The following is a 24,396-nucleotide window of genomic DNA, read 5'->3' on the forward strand; positions in this document are numbered from 1 at the left end:
CCCCATCTAGAGGGTACTGGCCAGACCCAAAGTCTGGCAGGAGCCACTGTCACCAGCCTCTCACCCAGGTTGAGAGGGGAGCTACCACTGGGAACCTCTGGCCTTGCCTCTTCCCTCCCACTTGAAGCTTCTTACTCTCTGGGAGCCTTGGTGTCCATGGCTTTATCATGACAAAGGAATCCTTATCTCACCGGCTCATTCAAGAATCAGAAAGGATCAAGGTTGCAAAGCATTCCATCAGAGGTTGTCTTTCCTCCTGAGCCAGAGGCAGCAGACATACACAGGTTGGGACACCCACTTCCAGCTGGGAGGGGTGCCAGGGAAACAGCCTCACCTCTCAAGGCCACGAAGCTGGGGAAGTTCTAAGCACAAACTGAGCCCTGACACCAGTTATGGCTTCCAGAGAAATGAGAATGATAATAAATAAGTGTAAAAAGAGTTAACAACACACCCTTTAAGCCAAGAAAAAAAAAAATACATCAGGAGGGACAGTCACAATTTCGTGGACTGAGAGGAGGTGTGAAGGGCTGGGCCACAGGGCTAGGAGGGAATGGGGTGAGAGGGGTGAGGGTTCCCCTTCGCAGCCCCAGGAGATGGGGAGGAACGGAATAGGCTGTGTGCAGCAGCTGCTGGAGGCGCTGTCCCCGCTGGCCGAAGCAGCTGCTCCTCCTGTGCCCAGACCCAGCCCATGCTTTGCGGCCATGCTTGTGACAGGCACCTAGCGGGACAGCGGCGTCTGCTTCAGGGACATGAGCACTGAGCGAAGGCGGGACACGTCTTTGCACTGCTTGCTGCTCTTGGGGTTGAAGTCACACAGCTGAGCCACCTTCTCCCACTCTGTGCCTGGGGTCTCCTCCTTGGATTCCTTCACGAAAGCCTCCTCCGATGCCCTGCAGGTGGAGACAAGACAGAGGTTTCATGGCTGTCTGTCTTTCTCCCCAGTCAGTGATGCTTTGCTCCCATTGAATAAGCTCCTCCAGCCTACTCTGGGGTGCTCTGTCCAGAGTTAGCCCTGTGTCCTATGCCCTCAGGCCCCCAGGGACAGCCTTGGCATCAGAGGAAGCCTAGTTTGGTCCTGCCTCAGGGCCTTTGTACTTGGCTGTTACCTCTTCCTGGAGTGCTTTCCCCTATACCTGCTCATAGCTTGTAGCTTCTTTTCATTCAAGTCTGAGTGCAGGCCTCACCTCCCCAGCAAGAATTCCCAAGTGGGGCACCTGGGCGGCTCAGTTAGCTAAGCCTCTGACTCTTGACTTCAGCGCAGATCATGATCTCACAGTTCGTGCGTTGGAGCCCTGCGTTGGACTCTGCTGACAGTGCGGAGCCTGCTTGGAATTCTTTCTCTCTGTGTCTCTCTGCCTCTCCCCTGCTTACTTGCTCTCTCAAAAAAAAAAAAAAAAGGAATTCCCAGCCTGGGAATCCCAACAACTAAAGAACCTTAGAGGAACTAGTGCAGTACCTCAGCTATTTTTTTTTTTATTTTTTTTTTAATGTTTTTTTATTTATTTCTAGGAGAGAGAGAGAGACAGCGTGAGCAGGGGAGGGTCAGGGAGAGAGGGAGTCACAGACTCTGAAACAGGCTCCAGGCTCTGAGCTGGCAGTCAGCACAGAGCCAAACGCAGAGCTAGAACCCACGAACCACGAGATCATGACCTAAGAGAAAGTCGGACGCTTAACCGACTAAGCCACCCAGGCGCCCCAGTACCTCAGCTATTTTAAACATTTCCAAAATGTTGACAGAGGTAGAACATTGACTAACCACCTTACTAACTGGTTCAGCATTGCCTCTCTGTGCTGTGGACCCAATATGTATTCTCCAGAAAAGCAGTCTGGTCAAATACACATAGAAATACACCATAGTTAAAGAGGATCTTAAAAGCAAGACTTTCAAAGCCTTTAATGTGCTGGTGTTCATCCTGAACCTCTCAGGTGGAGTATAAGATGCAGATAGGATCTACCACATTCCAAGCATATTTGACTGTATAGCCCTTTATAGCCCAGAATGACTTATCTCCATAGAGCCATGGTCTGAGGAATACTCCATTAGAGTCTTTGCTTTTGGTTGGAATCAAGTTTGGATGAAAACTGGTGATTTATCAGAAGTTCTGGTGGACAGTTATAGAAACCACTGATTAAGGAACAATGGAGAAACAAAGTACAGTAGATACAGTGCAGTGGACAAAACCCTAATGAGGGAATCTAAGAAAAAGACAAAAACTGATCTCCAGTGAGAGGGCTGGGTCTATATCCTATTTGACGGGCAGGGGTCCCTGGAGAGCCCCTTTCCCCTTGTGGCCCCTGCTGTATCTCAAGCAGGATCAGTTCTGCACATGCCAGGCAAGGAGCTCTTGGGGTGATCCCCACAGGCTGTGCCAAGAATGAGCTGGCCCTAGATCAGGTGACCTGGTCAGGTGCCCCTCCCTAGTTAGTGATCTTCCTTTCCTTCCACGTACTCATTTCCTAACCTATAAAGTGAGTATCAGCCTCCGCCTCGCTGATCTATCTCACTGGACTGAGAATCTAGCGAAGTGGTGAGTGTGCGCAGGCTTGGGAAAAGGCTGTGTGAAGTTGGAGGACCGGTGGGGCTGAGCAGTTCTGTCTTAGGAGCTGTCCCTTCTAGGTCAAGAGGCTCTCCTTTAACCTTGCCGTTCGAAGTGTGGTGCATGGTCAGGTCAGGGAGCATTGGCATCACCATGGAGCTTGTTAGAAATGCAGAATCATGACCTCACCTCAGTCCTACTGAGTCAGAATCTCCCTCGAACAAGATCCCTCAGGGATTCATAGGCACAAAAAAGTCAGAGAAGCACTGGTCTAGGCTCTTTCTCTCTTCAGGAACCCTCTGGGTGCTATTTCCTCAAGTACAACAAGAACACTGAACCCCCTGTGGTATATTCCCCAGCAGCCATGCCGCTGTCATCCCCACTCTTCTGTTCGAGACCTGTGGATCCTCACCGCTTTCAGAATCAAGTCCCAGCTTATAGATCTGGCACAACAGGCATTTTGCAACTAGCCCCAAGCTGACCTCCCATGCTCAGCTCCCACCCATCCCCACGGCCCCCGCACTTCGCTCATGGAGGCTGCCCTGTCCTCTTCCAGCACATCCCTTCCTTCTCATACTGAAGGCCCCGCATCTCCGAAGCCACTCGCCCAGCAGACGGTGGCTCCCGGAGCCCAGTGTGCCCTTCCACACAGCCCTTATGACAGCACCCTCCTGACCATGAGCAGCTTGGGGGGACAGGCTGTGTCTTATTCCTGTTGGAACAACAGAGACTGTCCCTGGGAAAGTCCCAGCAAGTACTGGACAGAAGGAGGGAACACAGGCTGTTTCTCTGGTGAGGTTCATGCTCCATGAGAGAAGTATTAGCCCAGACAGCATCTGAGGGCGGCCGAGGGTGAACCCAGAGTGAGGAACAGCAAATACTGGCACACACGCACGTGGCAGACATCACACGTTCATCACTGCTTTTCCTTCAGCCTCACCATCCCCAACACATCCTCCAGGCTGTCACTACCAATCATTTGGGGTGGCATGAGAGGAAGCCTCTGCCATCTCCAGTCTAGATTAGTCACAGTTCTGACTGGACATAACAGGAACATGTGAGAGGGACCCTTGGGGGTGGCCTAGGCAGGGTCTTGTCACCAAACTTGGGCCGAAGCTTTGAGGAGGAGCAGTGCACTTGGGGGCAGGAGGAGAGAATGGAGATGCTCCTGGGAGCACCTCTTCTTCTTTATGCCTCTCGCATTCAATGTTGTATTCAACAGAAGACTCCTTCATCCCACCTCCCAGTCCTAAGAGGCATCTCAGAGGAAGGGAGTTTGGCTGTTTGCATTTGCCCCTCTCACCACTTGCCTGTCCCACCTGGGATAGCCAGTGCATTCTTTTCTCTGCTTAGATTTAGCAAATCTCCAGCAAATCTCCAGGCAGAATAGATGCTCAATAAACATTTGCTGCAGGGGTAGAGGTGAAGGTCAGTGCCTGCACCAGGCCTGGAGTTCCACCTGCCCTGATCACTGCCACCCCCCGCCTCATTTATACCCCACAAGCAGAAGACTCAAGAAACAGAACCACTTCCACAAGGGGGCCCGCACCCTCTTCCACTCCCTGACAGAGGAGCAAAGAAGACACGTACACATAGCCGATGATATCAGCATCTGGCTGCTGGTAGAATGCTTTGTCAGCGATCCTCGAGGGCAAAGGGTTAGGTGAGGGAAGACAGATGGCAAGACAGACAGGCAGAGGGTTAAAGAGAAAGGGAGACAGCGTTAGTACCTCCAGTTGGAGAGTGTTAGGAAGCACAGTTCTAGAACGCTTGGCAACTATCCACAACCCAGAGAGGAGAGCAGGGACCCTCCACCGGCCTGAGTGCCTCTTCTAAAACTGCCCCGATCGTATTACTTGTCCTGTTCACCCGTCTTCGGTGGCTCCTCACCGCCCCATCTGTCCAACCCTGTCATTGGAGGCGACCCCTCATTCATGCCTTCTCTCCTACCACTCTCTGACTCCCTGGTGCCCAAGACACATCCTCTCTTTCATATTATGCTGTTCCCTGGTCTAGAATACCCTCCCTCAACCTCGCCCTCTTTTCCCTGATGAACTTCTGGTCATCCTTCCAAGCCCAGTTCCTCAGACATGGAAGTCCCTCCCCCACCCACAGCCCTTGCTTCCACGGCCTTCTTGCGGAGAGCCCTACTGTTGAGTTCACCTGCACATGTGTGCTTCTCTCCTCTGAGCTCTTCAAGGATACAGACTGGGTCCTCAGCTCCGTCTCCCCAGTGCCCAACCCAGAGGCTGGCGTGCAGCAGCTCCTTGAACAGAAGTGCGGCAGCTTCCCAGAGCCAGTCTTTCCTTTCTGGGCAGGCCAAGTACCTTGAAGGACACAGCCTCAAAGGCTGAGCTGCTGGCCAGAGTCTCAGAAGTGGTCTGAGACCATGTCCATGCAGGTGCTCTCTGATGGGCATGCACTGTCTGCCTGCCCAGTATCCAACCCCCTTCTTCCAGGAGGGGCCCCTATTCACCTTTTGCAGGATCAGGCTGACCCCACCTCAGTCCCTGTGGTTTGGGTGAGACTGACCCCATGCACGTCTAAGGAATGGGACTGTCACCCAGGCTGGGAGCGAACTATCAAGAGTCCCTCCCCCGGTACAGTCACTGGGCCAGGAATGGGCACAGGACCCACATCAAACCAATGAGGGTCAGGTCAAGGATTTCAGCTGGCGCTAGTGGGAGCAAGATGCTATTTTCACTGAAGTTGCCAAGAGAAAACGGCAGAAGTCTGGGGTTACTGGTGGCCATCTTTCTGCCCCATCCCAGGACAAGAGAGGAATGCCACATTGAGAGACAGTAAAAGTGAGCACCAGTCGACTTTGTCTGAGCCCCTGAGCCTAGTGTACCTGCAGTCCCACCCCGGCTTTTTCAGTTACACAGGCCACTAACTTCCTTTTATTCTTTAGCCTCTCTGTGTTGAAGTGTTGCCATTTCTACAGGCAGTAAAATCCTGTGCCCAGGTTGGTTCTTTGCTCTCAGCGAGGCCTGTGGTCCCTGTGACACTAACTGCTGGGGCCCGGACAGTCTGGCTCCCATGCCAGGGTCCTGGGACCTCTTCTGCTGACTGCAGAACTTGCCTCTCTCTGTCATGGTAAGATGACAGCTCAACAGTGTACCACCTCTGAAGGGCTCGGAACTCCACAGGCAACTGAGGAAGCAGCCCTGAGGGTTTCAGCTTCTGCCCACTCTATGTTTTTGCCACTAAATCGCCCATCCTCGAGACAGTCCATCCTATAACTTGTCTCACTGTCCCCATGGCTGGCTTCATGTCCCCAGAGCCACTCCTGTCTCCATAAGTCCCCACAGTTCCCTCATGTCTTCATAGCCTCCTCATGTCCCCACAGTCCCCTCATGTCCCCACAGTCCCCTCATATCCCCACAGCCCCTCATGTCCCCACAGCCCTCTCATGTCCCCACAGCCCCCTCATGTCCCCACAGTCCCTCATATCCCCACAGTCCCCTTATGTCCCCACAGTCCCCTCATGTCCCCACAGTCCTCTAATGTCCCCACAGTCCCCTCATAACCCCACAGTCCCATTATGTCCCCACAGTCCTCTCATGTCCCCACAGTCCCCTCATGTCCCCACAGCCCCCTCATGTCCCCACACCCCCTCATATCCCCACAGCCCCCTCATGTCCCCACACCCCCTCATGTCCCCTGTGTCCCCACAGCTCCCTCACGTCCCCACACCCCCTCTCACCGGTTGTTGATCTTGTTCTTCTCAACTTGTTCACTCTGGCGCTGGTTCCACTCCTCCAGGTCCTTCTTGGCTTTCTCCCGCCATTCCTGTTCTGTCACCTTGGAGGCAGCATCTGCGACCCCAGCAGGAGAATAAGTGGCAGCTTTCCGGTAGGAATGTGAGGGCATGGCTGCCCTGGCTGCTCCTCCCCTCGGCCCTTGGCAGGCAGCCTCAAGGCCCAATCTCACCCAATACCCACATTAAGGCAGTAGGGAGGGGGGGGGGGAGGTGACGGGGGGGGTGGGGTGGGGTGGTGGAAGGAGTCCTCTACCCTAAGGATTCCCCACCCCCACCATATCCCAAACAGTCAACCTAACTGGGAGCCGCTCCGAACCTCAGCCCGGCCCTTACCCAGCTCTTGCAGCCGTTTCCTCTGCTCCTCTCTCCACTTGCGGATGCTCTCGGGTTCCTGAGTCAGTCTGTCGGCCTGGGCAATTGCTGCATAGCCGTCTGCCGGACCATTAGCCTCCTAGGGCACAAATACACAGCAGTGTGCACAGCTGGTACACCTGCCCCTTTGTCTCTGCTGCCCAACTGCCAGGATCTGGATTTCCCAGCAGCCTCCAACAGTCTCCCACTTGCTGCGTCTGGTGACTACAACTATACCCTGCCTTTATACTTGCTGCGCCTTTTGCCAGCAACTCTTCCACTGGGGGACCCTGGACAAGTTACCCAGCCTCCCTGTGCTTCACCTTCCTCATCATGAAGCAGGCTCAGTAAGAGTGTCCACCTTAACATTGATATAAGTTGAAATCAGTTTAAAAATGTAAAGGATTTTGGGGCACCAGGTGGCTTAGTCGGTTGAGCATCCAACTCTTGATTTCAGCTCAGGTCACGATCTCATGGTTTTGTGAGTTTGAGCCCCATATCTGGGCCCTGTGCACTGACTATGCCAAGCCTGCTTGGGATTCCCGCTCTCTTCCTCTCTCTCTGCCCCTCAACTTGCACTCTCTCTGTCTCTCTCAAAATAAATAAACTAAAAAAATAAAAAATAAAAGAGTGCCTGGCATGGGGTGATGGCTCAATGAATGGTAGAATTATCATAATTATCATAATTATTCATTCTCATTGTATAGGGGAGAAAATTGGGGCCAGGAAAGATGGCACCATGTAGTGGCAGGCGTCCAGGCTTCTGACTCCCGGGCCAGGGGCTCTGCCCATTCCTGAGTGCTGGGGGCTGAGAGCTCAGCCTGGCAAGGACATGGTTCCCCTCTGGTCTCGTAAACCCAGAAACCTTTTCCAGTCCAGCCCCATCTCCTGCCTGCTCCTCTGGCGCTCTGCCGGCCCTACACATTCCAGTCTGCACACACCCCACACACTCCTGCAGCCCCGCCTCTGTCTCCTGCTTTAGCTGCAATTGTCTCCCCTCCCTTCTCCGGCTGATGAAATCTTGTTCTGTCCCACGAGCTTCCAGCTCTGAAGTCACCAGTTCTGGAATATCTACCCCCCTTGGCAGATTTCACATCCCTTCTACTCTGTGCTCTATCACGGCCTTCACCTTCTGCACAAGAGTCTCCCCGCTGGACCAGGAGCTCCTGGTGAGCAAAGCTGGGCCTTATTTGTAGCCCCTGATTCCCTGTTCCATCACTCCCTGGGCTCCTCCTTCAAGCACTCATCAAAACTGTCAGGAACTTTGGTGTTTAATGTCCTCTCCACACGAGACAGTGTCTCGGGCGCCCTCTGTCCAGGGGTGCTCCTCACTGTCCTTGGAACACATTGGTGCTCAATAACCAGTGTCTGCATGGATAAGTACCCCCGGAGCCTGATGCACCCACGTCAGAGGAGGTTCTGGGCAAACGTTTGCCCACAGGGGTGTGGGCCGCCAGAGTGAAGGAGCCCGCAGTGGGAACATGAGGGCTGTAGTCCCCAGCTGTCTGGGGGGAGGGGGAAGGGCAGGCCCAGAGCAGGGTGTGTTGCCTGGCATCCAGCCTTGGGTGGGACAGTTGGAACACTGCCCCCTTCCTCTTTCCAGCCCAGCATTACACCTCAATCCAGAGAGTCTCTCACCCCACCCGAGGGCCCTAATCTGAAAAACACAAGTTGATCACTAATGTTGAGTGAGCCCCACCCTGCCTCTTCGGGACAACCCTGTCCTGAGGCCAGGCTAGCAGGCCTCCTGCCGATCCTATAGAATGTCCCATCTGCAGGGGTGCCTGGGTGGCTCAGTCGGTTAAGTGTCCAACTTCGGCTCAGGTCATGATCTCATGGTTCGTGGGTTTGAGCCCCACACTGAGCTCTATGCTGACTGCCAGCTAGAGCCTGGAGCCTGTTTCAGATTCTGTGTCTCCCTCTCTCTCTGACCCTCCCCTGTTCATGCTGTCTCTTTCTCTCCCTCTCAGAAATAAATTTTTTAAAAAAATTTTTTTAAATTAAAAAAAAAAAAAGGAACGTCCCATCTGCAGACAACTGCAGTTACTTTTGTGTATATATGTTTATTCGGGTGCTGGGTTTCATTTTCCTCATGGCACTACTTGCTATCTGAAATGACATGTTTGTTTCCGTGTTTACCATCTGTCTCCCGCCCGCCCCAACCTCAAGTGAGTGAGTCCCATGCCTACCTCTGTAGAGTATCTGCAACAGGGAAGGCCCGGCTCTAGGAGGATTTCTAGAACATTTATTGAATGAATCAGCATATGCTTGGGCTAGGGGACAGGGATGAATAAGAGGACCCGCTCCCTCAGGGAGCCTGGCAGGGGGAGTCCCTCCCAGATGAGTACCAAGGCACCAGGACAGGTAAAGAGTGGGGTCAAGAGAGGACACAGCCATTCTAGCCTGGGGGTAGAGCAGGATGGGAAGAGACAGGGGAAGTTCATTTCAGACCAGAGCCAGCAGCGTATGGCCCCTGTGGGGCCAGTGCCTTTGGGAAATGCTGCCAGGTGTGGGAGGGGAAGGGGTGGGGGGTGGGGGCTGGAGAAGGGTCTCTTGAGCAGGAGTTGTGTAACCCTGGTGTCCTCAGGCCCACTATCTCCATAAAACCTGCCCTAAAATTAAGATTCCCAGGTTATAGTGCTTTAAAACTTACAGAGAAATCACAATTAAATAGTTCTCTTTGATCTTTACAACACTACATGATGGGTTTTATCATCTGTGTTTTACAGGTAGAGAAATTCTGGCTCCAGAGTCCCAAGGTCACCCAGCTGGGAACTGGAAGAGATTCCAGCTGAATTCCTGGGTGTGAACTTACTTGGCCACATAGCAGCAGGGACCAAAGTCACGCTTACTCTCCATCTCCCAGATAAGTCTACTTCCCCAAGATTAGAGACTAAGCCCACTCCTCCAAGTGACCCCCGGCCCATCCCCCATCTCTCTCTCACACCCACACACCACCACCCATCTGCAGCAGGCCCCAGGCTTCAGGCAAGGCCCACGAAGTCTGCCTTACCCTCTGTAATTGGCACCACAACTTCCTATCAGCCAAAACCACCCACATGCCCCCGGGCAGCCTGGAAACCCACTTCCAGCATCCCCTCCCTGATGTACTTCCTGATTCAGTGCAGCACCTGGCGCCTGCGCCTGGTTCAAGTCCCAGCTCTTCCCAGCCGTATAACCAGAGCAAGCTATTAAACCTCTGTGCGACCTATTCTTGGTCTGTAAAATGGGAGTAATGACAGAACCTACATCCTAGGGGTGTTAGGAGGATGAAATGAGCTTACATGTAAAGCTCTTGGGCTCTTGGGTGATGCCTGACACATTGTCAAGAAAACAGGTTCCTAGCTCTTTTTTTAAAAATTTTTAAAAATGTTTTATTTATTTATTTATTTATTTACTTTTGAGAGAGAGAGAGAGACAGAGCGTGAGCAGGGGAGGGGCAGAGAGAGAGGGAGACAGAATCTGAAGCAGGCTCCAGGCTCTGAGCTGTCAGCACAGAGCTTGATGGGCGCCTGAACTCAGGAACCTTGAGATCATGACCTGAACTGAAGTCAGACACTTAACCGACTGAGTCACCCAGGCGCCCTCAGATTCCTTGCTCTTAATGCCACCCCTGTATCTGAGCCTTATCATCCTGCACTAGCATCACTCCTCTCCAGGTCTCTGTCCTCCATTGCAAGAGAGCTGCTTTGAAGGGGACAACAGCTAGTGGATTTGCCTTTACAAACACCAGTCCAAAGGGCGCCTGGGTGGCTCAGTCAGTTAAGCATCTGACTCTTGAGCTCGGCTCAGGTCATGATCTCACAGTTCACAGGTTCAAGCCCTGCATTGGGCTCTGCATTGACAGTGTGGGGCCTGCTTGGGATTCTTGGTCTCCCCTTCTCTCTGCCCCTCCCCTGCTCACTCTGTCTCTGTCTCTCTCAAAATAAATAAAATTAAAAAAAAAAAAAAAAAACACCACCCCAAGCCTAGTGCGTGGCGCACACAGCAGTTGAGTTGACTAAATGAAGGGATGATGGCTGCCTGCAAAGTGACGTGGAGGGTGCAGGAACAGCCTGGCACACAGCATCAGAGGGACTGGGTTTTCGGTCTCTTCCTGCCACTCACTGGATGTGTGACCTTTGAGAAGTCGTTTCCCTGAGCACCTAGTGTTTCATCACCTATTAAATGGGAATGCAACAGAGCACCTGGGTGGCTCAGTGGGTTAAACGTCCAACTCCTGATTTTGGCTCAGGTCATGATCTCACGGTTCGTGAGTTGGAGCCCTGTATGGGGCTCTGTGCTGACAGTGCGGAGGCTGCTTGGGATTCTCTCTGCTCGCATGCACACACTCTCAAAATAAAAACTTTCTTAAAAATATAAATAGATAATGAATGGGTGTGGCAACAACCCAGTCGGGAGTGTGAAGCAGAGCCCACATGGGACAGTGCGGTGGGCGCCCTGTACCCTGTAGAGGATGTGCACGTGTGCGGGCCAGCAGGGCTGTGTGGCACACTGCTGGGGCCCATGCTGCACCAGGTCCAGGAAGCGCACGTGATGCTGCCGGCACGCTGAGCCCTGAGAAGCCATTTGCTGGCTCCTCTTCTCCAGCCACTCTGTGGACTTATTTTCCTGCCCCTGCCAGTGAGCAGCGAGGTTGGGGCCCACAGCAGGGCTCCTCTTTAATCACTTGAGTGTCCCAGAGAGGAAATTGGGTCAGCTGCAGGCTGGCAGCCCAGGCGGGCTCCCCAGTGGCTGCAGGAATGCTCTGAGCACCCCCAAGCTCAACAGGGAAGGGGGCAGGAATGGCCAGGACCAAAAAGCAGAAAGCCACAGTCAGGGCCAGGCTTATCTTGGTCCAGTTGCCCAGCGCCCCTCTCCTGAGAGACCCCGCTGGGCGATATCACTGCAAGGGCCTCCCTGGGTCAGGCAGGCCCAGGGTGTGCTGCGCCTCTGGAGACAGTCAGGAGGATGAGGCATATCCATCTTGGGGATTGTCCATCTAAAGCTAAGCTAAGCTGAGCCGTGGATTCCTCTAAGTAGCTCAGAGGGGGATGATGGCAGTGCGTGGGGGGAGAGGGAGTTTGTGCCGGAGGAGGGAGTCCTGCTGGGGCCTTCTATCCTGTGCCTGGCAGTGCCAGATGGAACGGGAATAGGTGTGGGCAGACTTATCCTTACGCCTTGAAGACTAGGTTTATAGCTGAACCCCTTGTGGCCCAGAGGCTGCTAGGAAAGAATAAGAAATATAGTAAGAAAGCTCTGCCCAGGACACTTGAAAGTGTTGGGCATGTACAAGCAAGGCTTCCCCAGATCCTCCTTCTGCAGCACAAACCAGAGCCAGGTCTGTGCTCAATCTTAAAAAAGTCAGCAGGGGCTTTCTACCTAAGATTCAGCCGCTGCGGCCAGCCAGTTCCACGGGGGTGGGACAAAGGGCACCAGATCAGGGGTAGCAGATCTAGGGGAACCTGAGTTTTGCCACTAGGTTTCTGAGTAACTCACCTCATCCATGACCCCTCCCCTGCCTGTAATGATTCTAGGATGGCATGGAGTGAAATGATTAACAAATAAATACACCAAGATTGTGAGTAGCGGTGAGAATAAGAGTCCCCATTGAGACTGGGAAGGAGCCCTGGGGTTCCCTATAGCCGCCAAATAGAAAGTAAGGCCGGGGGCCCAGGGAAGGAGAAGACCTCAAGATCCTAACCTATAGAAAGGGAAAATTATCTTGCTCACAGTGTTCTAGGTATTTCTGTGGTCCTAAGTGTATCTCCAGCTCCAGGTCCACTTTAGGACACAGACCTTTTGGGTCAGGTGAAGTCCTTTTGAGTGTGTCCAGGACAGGGGCCGCCTGGGTCTCAATGACCCACCAATTTATACAGGAATAAATACTGTTTTCTTGGTGCTCTCAGGCCCGAAGGGATACAAAGCTCCTAAAGTCCTAGAGTCTGACTTTTCTAGCTCTCTGATAGTTGAGTAATTTTCCAGAAATGGGACTTGGCTAGGTTCCTTGTGTAAGGTACTAGCCCATCCCCCTTACATAAGAAAGTATTGTTTATTCCCCACTGAGGATTTGCAAGGACAGCTCTTCAATAGGGTGGGGCTCAGGAGATCCTGAAGCTGCAGCCCCAGGTGTCAAGGGTCTTCGGCCCAGCCAGTGGGAATTAAGCCTCATCCAGGGAAGACTTTACCTCAACCAAGCATGGGGGGGGGAGGGACTGTTGCATCTGTGGGGGTCCTGGGGATGCCATTAGTGGTCCAAGTTCTCCCAGTGTATAGACTCTTAAACCAATTTGTGTATAAATGAGGGGAGGTGGTAGGTGGGTACAGAGAGCAATCTAACTAGAAATATCCTTATTAGGTGGGGGGGGAGGGGGGTATAAGACTACTACCGAGGAATTTTAAAACAATCCGGTGAAAATGAAAGCCCTTTTCTTATCTCACGCCCAACCTTTGGGCTAACCACTGTTAACCATTGTTCACAGTGGGTGCACATCCTTTCAGATATTTTGTGCAAACAGATTTCTACAAGAAAAACCTCGATCATACTGTGCATAGTTTTCTGTGCTTTTCCACTTAATATATTGTGGGCCTCTTTTCATGTCAATACAGAAAGCTCTGATTGCTCTTTTAATTTTTTTAACATTTATTTATTATTAGAAACAGAGAGAGACAGAGCATGAGCAGGGGAGGGGGAGACACAGAATCCGAAGCAGGCTCCAGGCTCTGAGCTGTCAGCACAGAGTCCGATGCGGGGCTCGAACCCACGAACTGTGAGATCATGACCTGAGCCGAAGTCGGACGCTTAACCGACTGAGCCACCCAGGTGCCCCTTTATGATTGCTCTTGTAAGAAATAGCAGGATCTTCCAGTTTACTTACTCAGGCCCTTGATGCTGGACACTTAGGTTGTTTCCAGTTTGTTTTTTTTTTTTTAACTTTTTATTTGAGTATGGTTGACATACATTGTTCCATTAGTTTCAGGTGTACAATTTAGGAACTCAGCTTCTGTATATATTATTCTATGCTCACCATATAGTTTGTCTGCTCTTATAAATAATCCCACAGGGGTGCCTGCGTGGCTCAGCTGGTTATGCATCGGACTTTGGGTCAGGTCATGATCTCACAGTTTGTGGGTTTGAACCCGGTCTCGGGCTCTGTATTGGATTCTGTGTCTTCCTCCCTCTCTACCCTTCCCCTGCTCATGCTCTGTCTCTGTCTCTAAAAAAAATAAACATTAAAAAAAATAATCCTGCAAACATCTGGAGTCTGGGAGTCCTTGTCCAATTCTTTCCTTAGAGAAAATTCTGTGAAGTAGAATCAGTGAATCAAAGATCTGCCCACTTAAAATGCTCAGGCATGTTAGAAATGGCCACTCAGTGTAGCCTCCCATCCATGGTACACATGTGTGCAGGGCTCAGTGTGCAACCATGCCACTGTGGGCCACTTTATCTCTCTCTCCCTACTGGACATCACCATGGGCAACCTGAGGCCCCATACCGTCAATCCCTGCTTCTAGTGGTCCTTATTCTTCACTCCCTTCCCCTACACAGCAGGAAGGAGGAAAGGAGGAAGGAAGGGAGGGAGAAAGGGAAAAAGGAAGGAAGGCAGAAAGAGAGAAAGAAAGAGAGAAAAAAAACATGTCAGAACCCTTCTCTATGTCCCCATCCCAATGCATCAGATGTAATGACCAGAATGACTTGGAGCCCTGATCCTCCTGATAAAGGGGCCATAAGTTACTGAGACCCAGGCTGTCGGTCTCTACCACGGCTAAGACAGAATCTCGTTTACCTGAAAGACATCTCCATTGACGGTGGTCCCCATGTCCTCAGAACCAGCTAGAAAGAGAACAAAGAAATGGCGTTATTCATAGCTCGGCTTAAAGCAAGCACAGGATGGTTCTACATTAGCTCCCCGAGTCATCCCTTGCCTATGCCCACATGTGTATTAACACCCCCTCCCCTTGTAGACATACTGGCTGCATAAATAAGTTGGGCTCCATCCATGACTGTTCACAAAGGCTTCTCACAGCCATTATCACATTTGATTGTCACTACAACTTTGTGATGGTGTTATCAACCCATTTTACAGATACTCAAACTGAGGTCCAGAGAGGCTTGTGATTGCTGAGAGCCACCCAGCCAGTAATAGCCCCTCACCTACCTGAGATTACTTCACCCTCGGCCATGGGTAGGAATGGCCCGATTGTCTGTGGAGCCTGTGCCTGGTGAGGAGACGGAGGCGCTGTAGGCTCCGGGCGGTGTCTGTGAGAGCTGAGGAAGAGGGGCCTAGCGCGTCCCTGCCTGTCCCTGCGATGCGTTGAGCAACTGCCCCACCTGGGAGAGCTGGAACTGCAGCCCCCACCAGGCAGCACCTGGCCTGGTTTTCCTCCTTCTGCTCCTCCCAAAAGGATTTTCTTTCGCCCTCAACAATGACTCCTCCTGGTCCCTTTCCCTGGCAGCTGATTAGTCACAAGTTCCTGTGGCTTTTGCCGCAACAGTGACCCCCAAAGCTGCCCTCTGTTGCCTGCCCCCTGTGTGGTCTATCTGCCCTGTTAATGGCAAACACCTCGAGGGCCAGACTTGTGTCTTCTCTCCTCCCCACTGTCTTCCCCAGAGGTGGGCACAGTTAGAGCTCCGAGACGTGTGTTAAATAAACACGAATACACGCATCAGAAAAAGAGTGGATGGCTTCTGTGCACTCACAGGCCTCCCTGACTCCGGCTTCACCTTCTCCCAACCCTCTTTCAAACCATCCGCCAGGGCTGACGTTTTGTAAAGCACACATTTATCTATGTCCCTCCTCTGACAAAACCGAATTAATATCCACTTCACGTGAACCACAGTGGCCTCTAGGGCCTGTGCCTGCCTTGGGGACTCAGCAGGTACTGTTCCCTCTGCCTGGGAGGGCTTCCCTACCCATATCCACACAGGCTGTTCCCTTACGCTCTTCAGCCTCTGCCCCAACGTTGTCTTCGTAGAGGCCTTTCCTGACTACCCTGGACACGTACCCCCGGCACCGCTCCCTCCTGCCCCTGCAATACTTCTCTCCTTACCCCTGCCTGATAGGCTGCTTTGTGAATGTGCTTATTATCTAGCTTCCCTGCTTGAATGGACCCTCATGAGGGCAGGGACTTTGTTTTGTCCGCTGTTAGGGCCCAGCATCTAAAACAGCGCCTGGCACATACTAGGGGCTCAATAAATATCTGTCGAAGGAGTACGTCAAACCTCAGACCTCAGTGAGAACCTCCCCGCTGTGGCCCTGCCCACTTCTTTACCTCGCCTCCCACCAGTCCCTCTCACAAACCCTTTTCTGGTTTTCTCCTTCCTCAAACACACCAGTCTGCACCCCCTGCCTTTCTTCCTGCTTCTCTCTCTAAAGAATGCTCTTTGGAGCCATTCTCCAAGGCCCAGCTCACAAGTCACCTCCTTTGGGAAGCCCTCTATCATTTCCCCTCCTTCCCGAGACAACCGATGGAAGGTCCCACCTCTGGGATATCCCAGAATACTGTATAGCGTCGCCACCCTCTTATGCAGTTATTTGTGACCTTCCAAGAGGCACACCTTCCCTTGTCAAGCCAGTCTTTGTATCGTATTCAGCTCCTATGGGTTCCTGCACAGAATGGGTGAACCGTTGAGCAGCGATTGCTGGCTAAGGGGAAGGTAAGTTGCTCTTTTGGGCTCACTGCTACCTGCAAGACCTGCCTGAGGCCTCTCGGAAACTGTGATGGCTCCTACCAAAGAGCCACAGGAGGCCACACGAGCTTCCCACAGATGGACAAGTTCCCCTTTACCAGCCAGATAGAGCCGTAAGCAGGAACCACAGTGATTTCAGCCTGGGGACTGAAGGGAGGGATACTTAATCTTATGGAAATAATCCCTGGTTGATATCAATTATAATTGGCTATTTTCAAACAGTGATTGCTTCTGACCCACTATGTCAGCTGTCATTCCTACCCATTCAGCTAGGGCTTCTCCTGCATAGGTGGCCTCGTCCTTCAGTCGGGGGAGGGGGTGGTGGCTGATGGGGTTTCAATGGCAGCAGCATCTGCAAAGGGGCTTCTCCCGCAGGGGCACGTCCTCTACCAGGGCCTAATGCTACCAGGGTACATTCATAATTATGCCAGTCTGTACACCTGGCCTTTCTGGAGTGGAATCAGTACCACCCCACCCCACTATGACCAGACCAGTCTCAGGTCCCTGGTCCCAGTCCTGGTGCCTACCCTGGCCTTTCAAAAGTCTCTCTGCCTCAGTTTCTCAGCCCCGTGAGCACTCCTCTGGAAGTGAAATTTCAGGCCCTTTGAGAAGCCACACACACCTACACACAGAATTGAGTGTCTGTTCCCACAATGCTTTCTGATTGTTGCACATTTATAATCATATGTCCGCAGTCAGAGGCCTGCAGACTAGAAGCGCCGCAGATATGGGTCCCACGGATAACCCTGTGGGTGTTTCTTCCCTCAGATTCCTGACCCTGTTTGGAACAAGGGCAGACAGGGTCCAGAACATTCCTGGGAGCTTACTGAGTCCCAGCAGGGGAAACAGGCTTGCCAGGAACTGACTGGGCAAGTCAGGGGCAGGGCCAGGCCTGGGCTCAGAAATCTGGGTGTGAAAATGTAAACTTCTGGGCCCTACCCAAGGCTGATGAATGGAAACAAAGTGTCCATTGCTCGGGCTGGCCTCAGATCCAGCCCCAGAGGAGAGGCTCAGTGTGGCTGAGGCTCAGGCTCGTATCAGATACCTCTTTCCCCAGGGGTAGCAGGGAGCCCAACAGCAGGGCAGTGAGCACAGTGGCGTCATCTAGGAGAACAGCCACAGAAGGTGTTGATTGGCGGCAGCTCCGGAAGCCAGCCTCCCCTAGCTCCCAGCAAGCCAGGGCACTTTTTCTCCATCCTATCCAGGCTTCTGGCACTATCGCCGGTTAGGGACCATTACTTGCTCAGCACCATCGAGGCCTGCGAAGGTCAGATCAATTCCATCCTGTCTGGCCACCAACTAAGCCATCAACCCATAAAACCTCCCACATCCACAGGCCTCACGCTGGAGGGCAGCTGAACATTTGCGCTTCAGTAAGTATGATCTGGAAGGCCTTCAGAGGGCCATGTCTCTGCTTTTCTCCCTGCTGCCTCCAGTCTGGGGTCAATCTGTGCCCCACCCCTGCCACAGAGGGAAACCTACCATCCAGGCTGTAAGTTCATGGAGCTCCACTGTCCCTGGAAAGGCCACAACCTGCTCAACTCCCAGACACCTCTAGCTGCCCTTAGCCTAAGTTCGTTTTTTTTTTTTTAATGTTTTATTTATTTCTGAGAGAGAGAGAGAGAGAGACCGCGTGAGCAGGAGAGGGTCAGAGAGAGAAGGAGACACAGAATCAGAAGCAGTCTCCAGGCTCTGAGCTGGCTGTCAGCACAGAGCCCGACGCGGGGCTCGAACCCATGAACCGTGAGATCATGATCTGAGTCCAAGTTGGACGCTTAACCAACTGAGCCCCCCAGGTGCCCCTATTCTAAGTTCTACCTGCCCTTCTCTCCCAGAGGGTTCTTATATCAGCTCTTCTCAGCAGGGCCTCCCCCAGACCAAGCCAGATTGAGAAAGCTGGTGGCTTGAAGGAGGTGGTATGGACTGATGACTACTGGTGCATAACTACAGGCAGGTACTTCCTAGGAGTTCCCTTGGATGAGAGGGTCCATGACGACGTGCTAGCAGCTGTTGTTTCAGAAGACCTCCACTATTGGCCAGGTTGGGTCACAGAGCCACTCCTCCATCCCATTACCTCCGAGAGTGACTGCTACATCATATGAAAGAGTGTGGGACCCAAAGTTGGGAGGGCTAGGATCAAGTCTCAGATCTGTCACTCAGGGCTGTGTGACTTTGGGCAAGACACTCAGGCTCTCTGGGCCTCCAGTTCCTTAGATGTAACAAAAGGCTTGTTACATTTCTTTGATCAATGGGGTACTGAGATGCTTCAAGCTCCGACAGCCACAGAAGCTGTCTTATTCATTTCTATATCCCCAGTGGTCCTGGCACACAGTAGGCACTCAGTAAAGGTTGAATAAATACAAATAAGACTATAAGGAACCTAACTTGTAAACATTTTTTTTAAATATGTAAGCTACCACTAATTCCAACAGGCCCATAAACTCCAACCAAAATGAAAACATTAACAAGAAGCACAGGCTGTTTCGGATGCACCCATGAAGGTATCTACTTTTTAGCTAAATATTTTAAGAAACTGTTCTTTCCAGCCAGAACCAGAACAACAGTGTCATTGATAAACATGCTATCCCAGACACCAGGCCCTGAGCCCTGATTCTAAAGCTAACCACAGTAGCTCCGGACCACCTTTAGAAAACCATTAGTAGACAGAAACCCCCAGAGGCTAGCACCATGCCTGGTGCCCTTTGAGCCCCTGCCCCCACCTTGGTGTCTAAATCAGAGCCAGGCACATGGGAGACAGTGTGGTCAGGCAGAGAGGGCTTAAAGTCTGACAGAAACAGGTTTAAATCCTCACTGCCACGTACTAGTTGTTTCAGTAGTGTACCTTTTGAGCCTCGGTTTTGCCATCTCTGAAATGGGTTTAATAATGCATAGGAAATGATTAAATATAAGTACAGTGCCTAGCCCAGTGGCTGCAGGATGGTAGGTGGTCCCCAGGAAAGGTCTGTCACTTCTCCTGGCCCTGGGCATCCCCTGCTTTTCCCAGCTGTATGGAAGAGCTAGGATTGAGGGGCTGGGAGGTCTGTGGCTCTGTCCACATCTGCGGGGCTTAGCTGGGAGCCTGGGACAACCAGCCAAGGGGGGAGGTTCAGAAGGACTCTCCGGGCCAGGCTATGTTGGATTCCGGGGCAAGGCCGCGGTGGAGCTGGGCCCTGGGATGAAATGTCACGACGAATTCCTGTTCGTGGAGTCACCAGGTCCACAGCCCCAGGCAGGGCCTCAGATAGAACTCTCCAACAAGATTCCTCCCCATTTCCACCAGGTCCCTCTCAGCCCCAGGCCTGCTCCTGGCTGGCCACAGCAGGCCCTTTTCTCTCCACCGCAGGGCCCCGAGGCCGGGTCCGCGCAGCCGGGTATCCGGGTGCGAGCCCCAGGCCCCCCAGTGCCCAGGCCCCTGTACTGACTCACCCCCACTCGCGGGTCCCAGCTGGGAGACGGCCGCATGGCTGCCGGCAGGTGCCCCGAAGCCCTCGTCATTCTCTATGCCCGCGATCTCACTCTCCTGCTGGGCCAGGAAGGCAGCCGCCGGGTCCTCCTCCGCCGCCTCAGGGGCCCCGCTCTCCGAAGACGAGAAGAAGCCAAAGTCATCAGCCATTTTCCCCGCGTCTCTGCTGAAGCGTCCGCCCGGCGCTCGGCTCTGCCCGGCGCGTGCCCGGCGCTGCGCCCGGCGGCCGCGACACTGTCACCCGAGCAGCCCCGGGAGCCGGCCTCGGCTGGGACTGGCTCGGCGCGGCGGCCCCGCACTTCCTCTCCGCCACCGGGCCCGGCTCGCCTGTCACTGCAGCTGCAGGCGGGAGGAGCCGGGACGGGAATGCGGTGATGTCACCGGCCGAGGGAGGGGGCCCGCGGCGCGGCCGGAGGTCGCCTCGCAGCGGCCACAGGAGGGCGGCAGCAGGACGGCGGCGCGCTCCCAGCTCCCGGCCGGCATTGCTCTCTGCCGGGGCACCAGGACAAGGCACAGCGCCCGGCCGGTCTGGAGGCGAGCGGACCGGGCAAAGTGGCCGGGGTATGAACAGCTTAGACCTCCAGAGCTTGCGCGGCCCGACTGGGCCCCAACTTGGAGGCTTGGCCCCTTGAATGTCCCTTCGTATGAACTGGTCCGAGAAAGACCTAATTTATCCACCGCAGGGAGGCAACCCTGGCTTGGGGAGCACCGAGGGGGGGTAGTGGCTGCGCAGACCTTGCTCCTGAGTCATTCTGCGAAGTTCTTCACCTAAGCTGGGCAGATATTGTGAATGCTATTATTCTGAGCCTCAGCCTCTATAAGAGGAGGAAAAGGAGGTTTGGAGAAGTGGACACTACGTCCCACCGTCCCCTGCAAGTCCAGGGCATTCCCCACTAAGCCTGGTTGCTAAAGTATACTCCTTACGCATTTCTCTTCATTTAGGGCGGCCTCTGCTCAGACTGCCAGAGTTTGGATGACCTGATGGGGCCTCTACTTTAGAGGCTGGGTCCCTTAAACGTCCCTTATGTATGAAACTGCCCAAGACGGGCAGACCTAATTTATCCAGGCTCCCTGCCACTCTTCCACCCAGCCACCCTCAGTAAAAGTTTCTGCCTCCTCCCTGCCAGCACTTGGCCAAGCACCAGGGCACCAAAATGTGGCAGAAAAAGATAGCGTTGACCAAGGAGAAATTACAGTCTATGAGACCAATAGATGATAAATGTCCCATCACAGCATCATCTGTGAGGTGCTCTCACAATGAAGCATTAAACATGTGAATACATTTAAAACTGTCCCTGGGAGACCCAGAGAGCCACCATCAGATTTGGACGTTGGGATTTTTCTCTTTCTGATTTGACACTTGAAAGAGAGTGGACTGGAATGGAAGAGAGAAAGAAAAGATGCGCCCTAAACTGTGAGTAGTGGTTCCCTTATGGGGTGGGGGGTAGAAGCAGAGCTGAGGGGAAGGGGAATTTCTCTCCTGCTCAGTCATACTTCGATGTAGGTCTCAATCTTATAATGAGAATATAGTTATTTATAAGGAGCGTAAAAAAGAAAAACACTAAAGACCCATCACAACCTGATCCAAGCACACTTCCCCGCCATCACCATATGTCTCTTGTTCCCCCAACCCCAGGCTCAGGTGCTGTGAAGACCTAGAAAGTTTGCTAGCTTAACAAACCAGCCATAAATGTCCACTCCAGGTTTTGTGGAGAGAGAAGGACTATGAACATTGTGTCCACTGTGACCTCCGTAGGCTATTCTTATTTGATTCCTATAATGTTGGCAACACTACGTAGCATTTTCATGTGCAAAATCCACTGTGGAAGCCCTTCCCAACTACTTCCTTCTTGAGCTCTCCTAATTTAGCTGTCAGCAGCATTTAGTTCCATGCTTAGTTATACAAGTTACTGGTCTAGATTATTCTGCAACTGTGCTTGCCCTTATACATTACTCTTACTTTTTTACATTAATATTAAAAATCATTACTTTTTAAGACATTTTTCCCTTTCCTTTTTAAAAAAAAAGTTTATGTATTTTGAGAGGGAGGGGAAGGGGTAGAGAGAGAGAGGAGGAGAGAATCCCAAGCAGGCTCCGAGCCTCGGGGCTCAATCCCATGAATTGTGAGATCATGACCTGAGCTGAAATCAGACGCTTAAACTACTGAGACAACCAGGCATCCCAAAAATCATTATTAAAGTTATACTCTGAACCATGTAGCATTTCTATATGTTGGAGATTCCCAGTACCTTGATGCCTCCATGCACATCTTTACAGACCTTTAAAGACAGCCCTACTTTTCTAATTCTCCACTTGTTTGTGAAACTCAATAAAGCTCAAAAGACATCAGTGAAGTTGAGTAAACATATAAGGTGATCTCACAGAATCAAATTTCAATTTATGAAGTCTAAAGTGGAGAAATTTTAAAAACTTTTTTAAGAGAAATTCTCAAGCCAACATAAGAAGAGATCAAGAATCACATCCTCTGCTGACTGAGCCAGCCAGCTACCCCCATTTTAATTTTTTGAGGCACTGCCATTCTGATTCCCATAGCAGTTGCAGCATTTTACATTCCCACTAATAATTTCTTTTTTAATATATGTGCTGCCGAAGCGAGCACAATTCCCACTAATAATTTCTTTTTTGTTTTGTTTGGATTGGTTGATTTGACTCTCAAAGCTTTTTTTTTTTTTTTCACTTTTTCCAACTTTTTATTTTGACATAGTTTCAGACTTACATAAAGTTGCAAATAATTCCCATGTGCCTCTTTCATCAAGATTCTCCAAATAAAATTTGTAAAAAAAAAAAAAATACAACTTAAAATATGACCCAAAATGCTTGCATTAAAACTCAAAAGAATGCTTATGCAAAAAAAAAAAACTTTTTTTCCCCCAAATAATAACATTTCATCACATTGCCTTTATCCTTTTTCCTTCCCCATACAATTGGAGAGTAAATTGCAGACCCAATGCCCCTTTATTCCTAAATATTTCATTGTTTTCCTAAAAATAAGGACATTTATTTACATAACCACTTTATAATTATAAAAGTTTAGATATTAATATTGATATAATACCATTATCTAACTGACATAACTTAGATTTCACCAAAATGCCTCGATAATAGAGGAAAAGGAAATCCAAGATTATGCATTGCATTGTTATCTGTTTTGATCTATTTTAATCTGAAGCAGTTCTTCTCTTTGTCTTTCATGACATTGATGTCTTGAAGATTACTAGCCAGTTATTTTGTCCTTCAACTTGAGCTGTCTTATGTTTCTTCATGGTTAAATTCAATGTCAGCATTTTTGGCAGGGTTAGCGTGAATGTGATGCTGACTTCTCAGCGCATCATATCAGGAAGTATATTATGTCAATTGTCCAGATACTAGTGATATTAACATTGATCATTTGGTTAAGGTGGTGTCAGTCAGGTTTCTCCACTGCAAAACTATTTTTCCTTTTATAATTAATAAGTATCCTGTGCATAGGTAATATTAAAACTATGTAAATTTTGGGATGCCTGGGTGGCTCAGTCAGTTGAGCGCCCAACTTTGGCTCAGGTCATGATCTCACTGTCCATGGCTTTGAGCCCCACGTTGGGCTCTGTGCAGACAGCTTAGAGCCTGGAGTCCGCTTCTAATTCTGTGTCTCCCTCTCTCTCTGCCCCTCCCCCCTTGCACTCTGTCTCTCTTAAAAATAAACACTAAAAAATATTTTTTAAAAAGGACTGTGTAAATTTTACGTCACTCCTCAAACTTTCACCTATTCATTCATTATAGCGTCTATTTATTTTTGCATGATTCAGGTATTATGATAGTTGCCAAATGGTAATTTTCTAGCAGTATTCTTCCTTATGCATTTACTAGTTGGCTTTTTACTACAAAGAAAATGTTTGTTTCAGTCTACATGGGTTCACAGTCTCTTATTTTATCCCATGGGCTGTGATACTTTGCTATCATTATTTCTTTTAGTGCTCAAATGCTCCAAGATTGGATCCGTGAGAGCCCCTTCAAGCTGACTCCTGGTTTTTATTTCCTCATCATCTTTGAGTGCTGTCTTACTTTCTGGCACAACAAAATGTTCCAGGCTTAAGAATAAGCCATTACTAGGGGCACCTGGGTGGCTCAGTCGGTTGGGTGTCTGTCCTCATCTCTGGTCATGATCTCGCTCACAGGTTCCAGCCCCACATCGGGCTCTGTGCTGGCAGCTAGAGCCTGGAGCCTGCTTCAGATTCTGTGTCTCCTTCTCTCTCTACCCCTCCCCTGCTCACACTCTGTCTCTCTCTCAAAATAAATAAACGTTAAAAAAAGAAATTAAGGGAAAAAAAGAATAAGCCATTTCTAGGGATGTCTGGATGGCTTAGTTGGTTAAGCAGCTGACTCTTGATTTTAGCTTAGGTCATGATCTCACAGTTCATGAGTTCAAGCCTCACATAGGGCTCCACACTGAAATTGCAGAGCGGGCTTGGGATTCTCTCTCTCCTTCTCTCTCTCTGCCTCTCCCACGATACCTCTCTCTCTCAGAATAAATAAATAAACTTAAAAAATATTTATTAAAAAAAAGAAGACTCCTGGTACCCTTGAGTGGAAAATGAAAAGCCAAGGTCCGTGT

General features: G+C 51.1%; 1 protein-coding gene across 2 annotated transcripts; it reads right to left on the minus strand.

Annotated features, from left to right (window-relative positions):
* Nucleotides 1-424: 424 nt before the first annotated feature.
* Nucleotides 425-20,128, minus strand: CLTB (clathrin light chain B). Of its 2 annotated transcripts, XM_039239775.1 has the most exons (6): nt 19,748-20,128; nt 14,418-14,464; nt 6,634-6,751; nt 6,244-6,355; nt 4,128-4,181; nt 425-890 (listed from the first exon to the last, which is right to left on the minus strand). In XM_039239775.1, the coding sequence occupies exons 1-6, from the start codon at nt 19,932-19,934 to the stop codon at nt 719-721; spliced, it is 690 nt and encodes a 229-aa protein (XP_039095706.1). In that variant the 5' UTR covers nt 19,935-20,128; the 3' UTR covers nt 425-718. The 2 variants fall into 2 exon arrangements, with proteins under 2 accessions (XP_039095706.1, XP_039095707.1); XM_039239776.1 differs by lacking the exon at nt 4,128-4,181 and having other exon boundaries at nt 19,748-20,126.
* Nucleotides 20,129-24,396: the final 4,268 nt, after the last annotated feature.

This window comes from Hyaena hyaena, unplaced genomic scaffold, assembly GCF_003009895.1.
Source record: "Hyaena hyaena isolate Hyena2069 unplaced genomic scaffold, ASM300989v1 scaffold_160, whole genome shotgun sequence".
Classification (NCBI taxonomy): domain Eukaryota; kingdom Metazoa; phylum Chordata; class Mammalia; order Carnivora; family Hyaenidae; genus Hyaena; species Hyaena hyaena.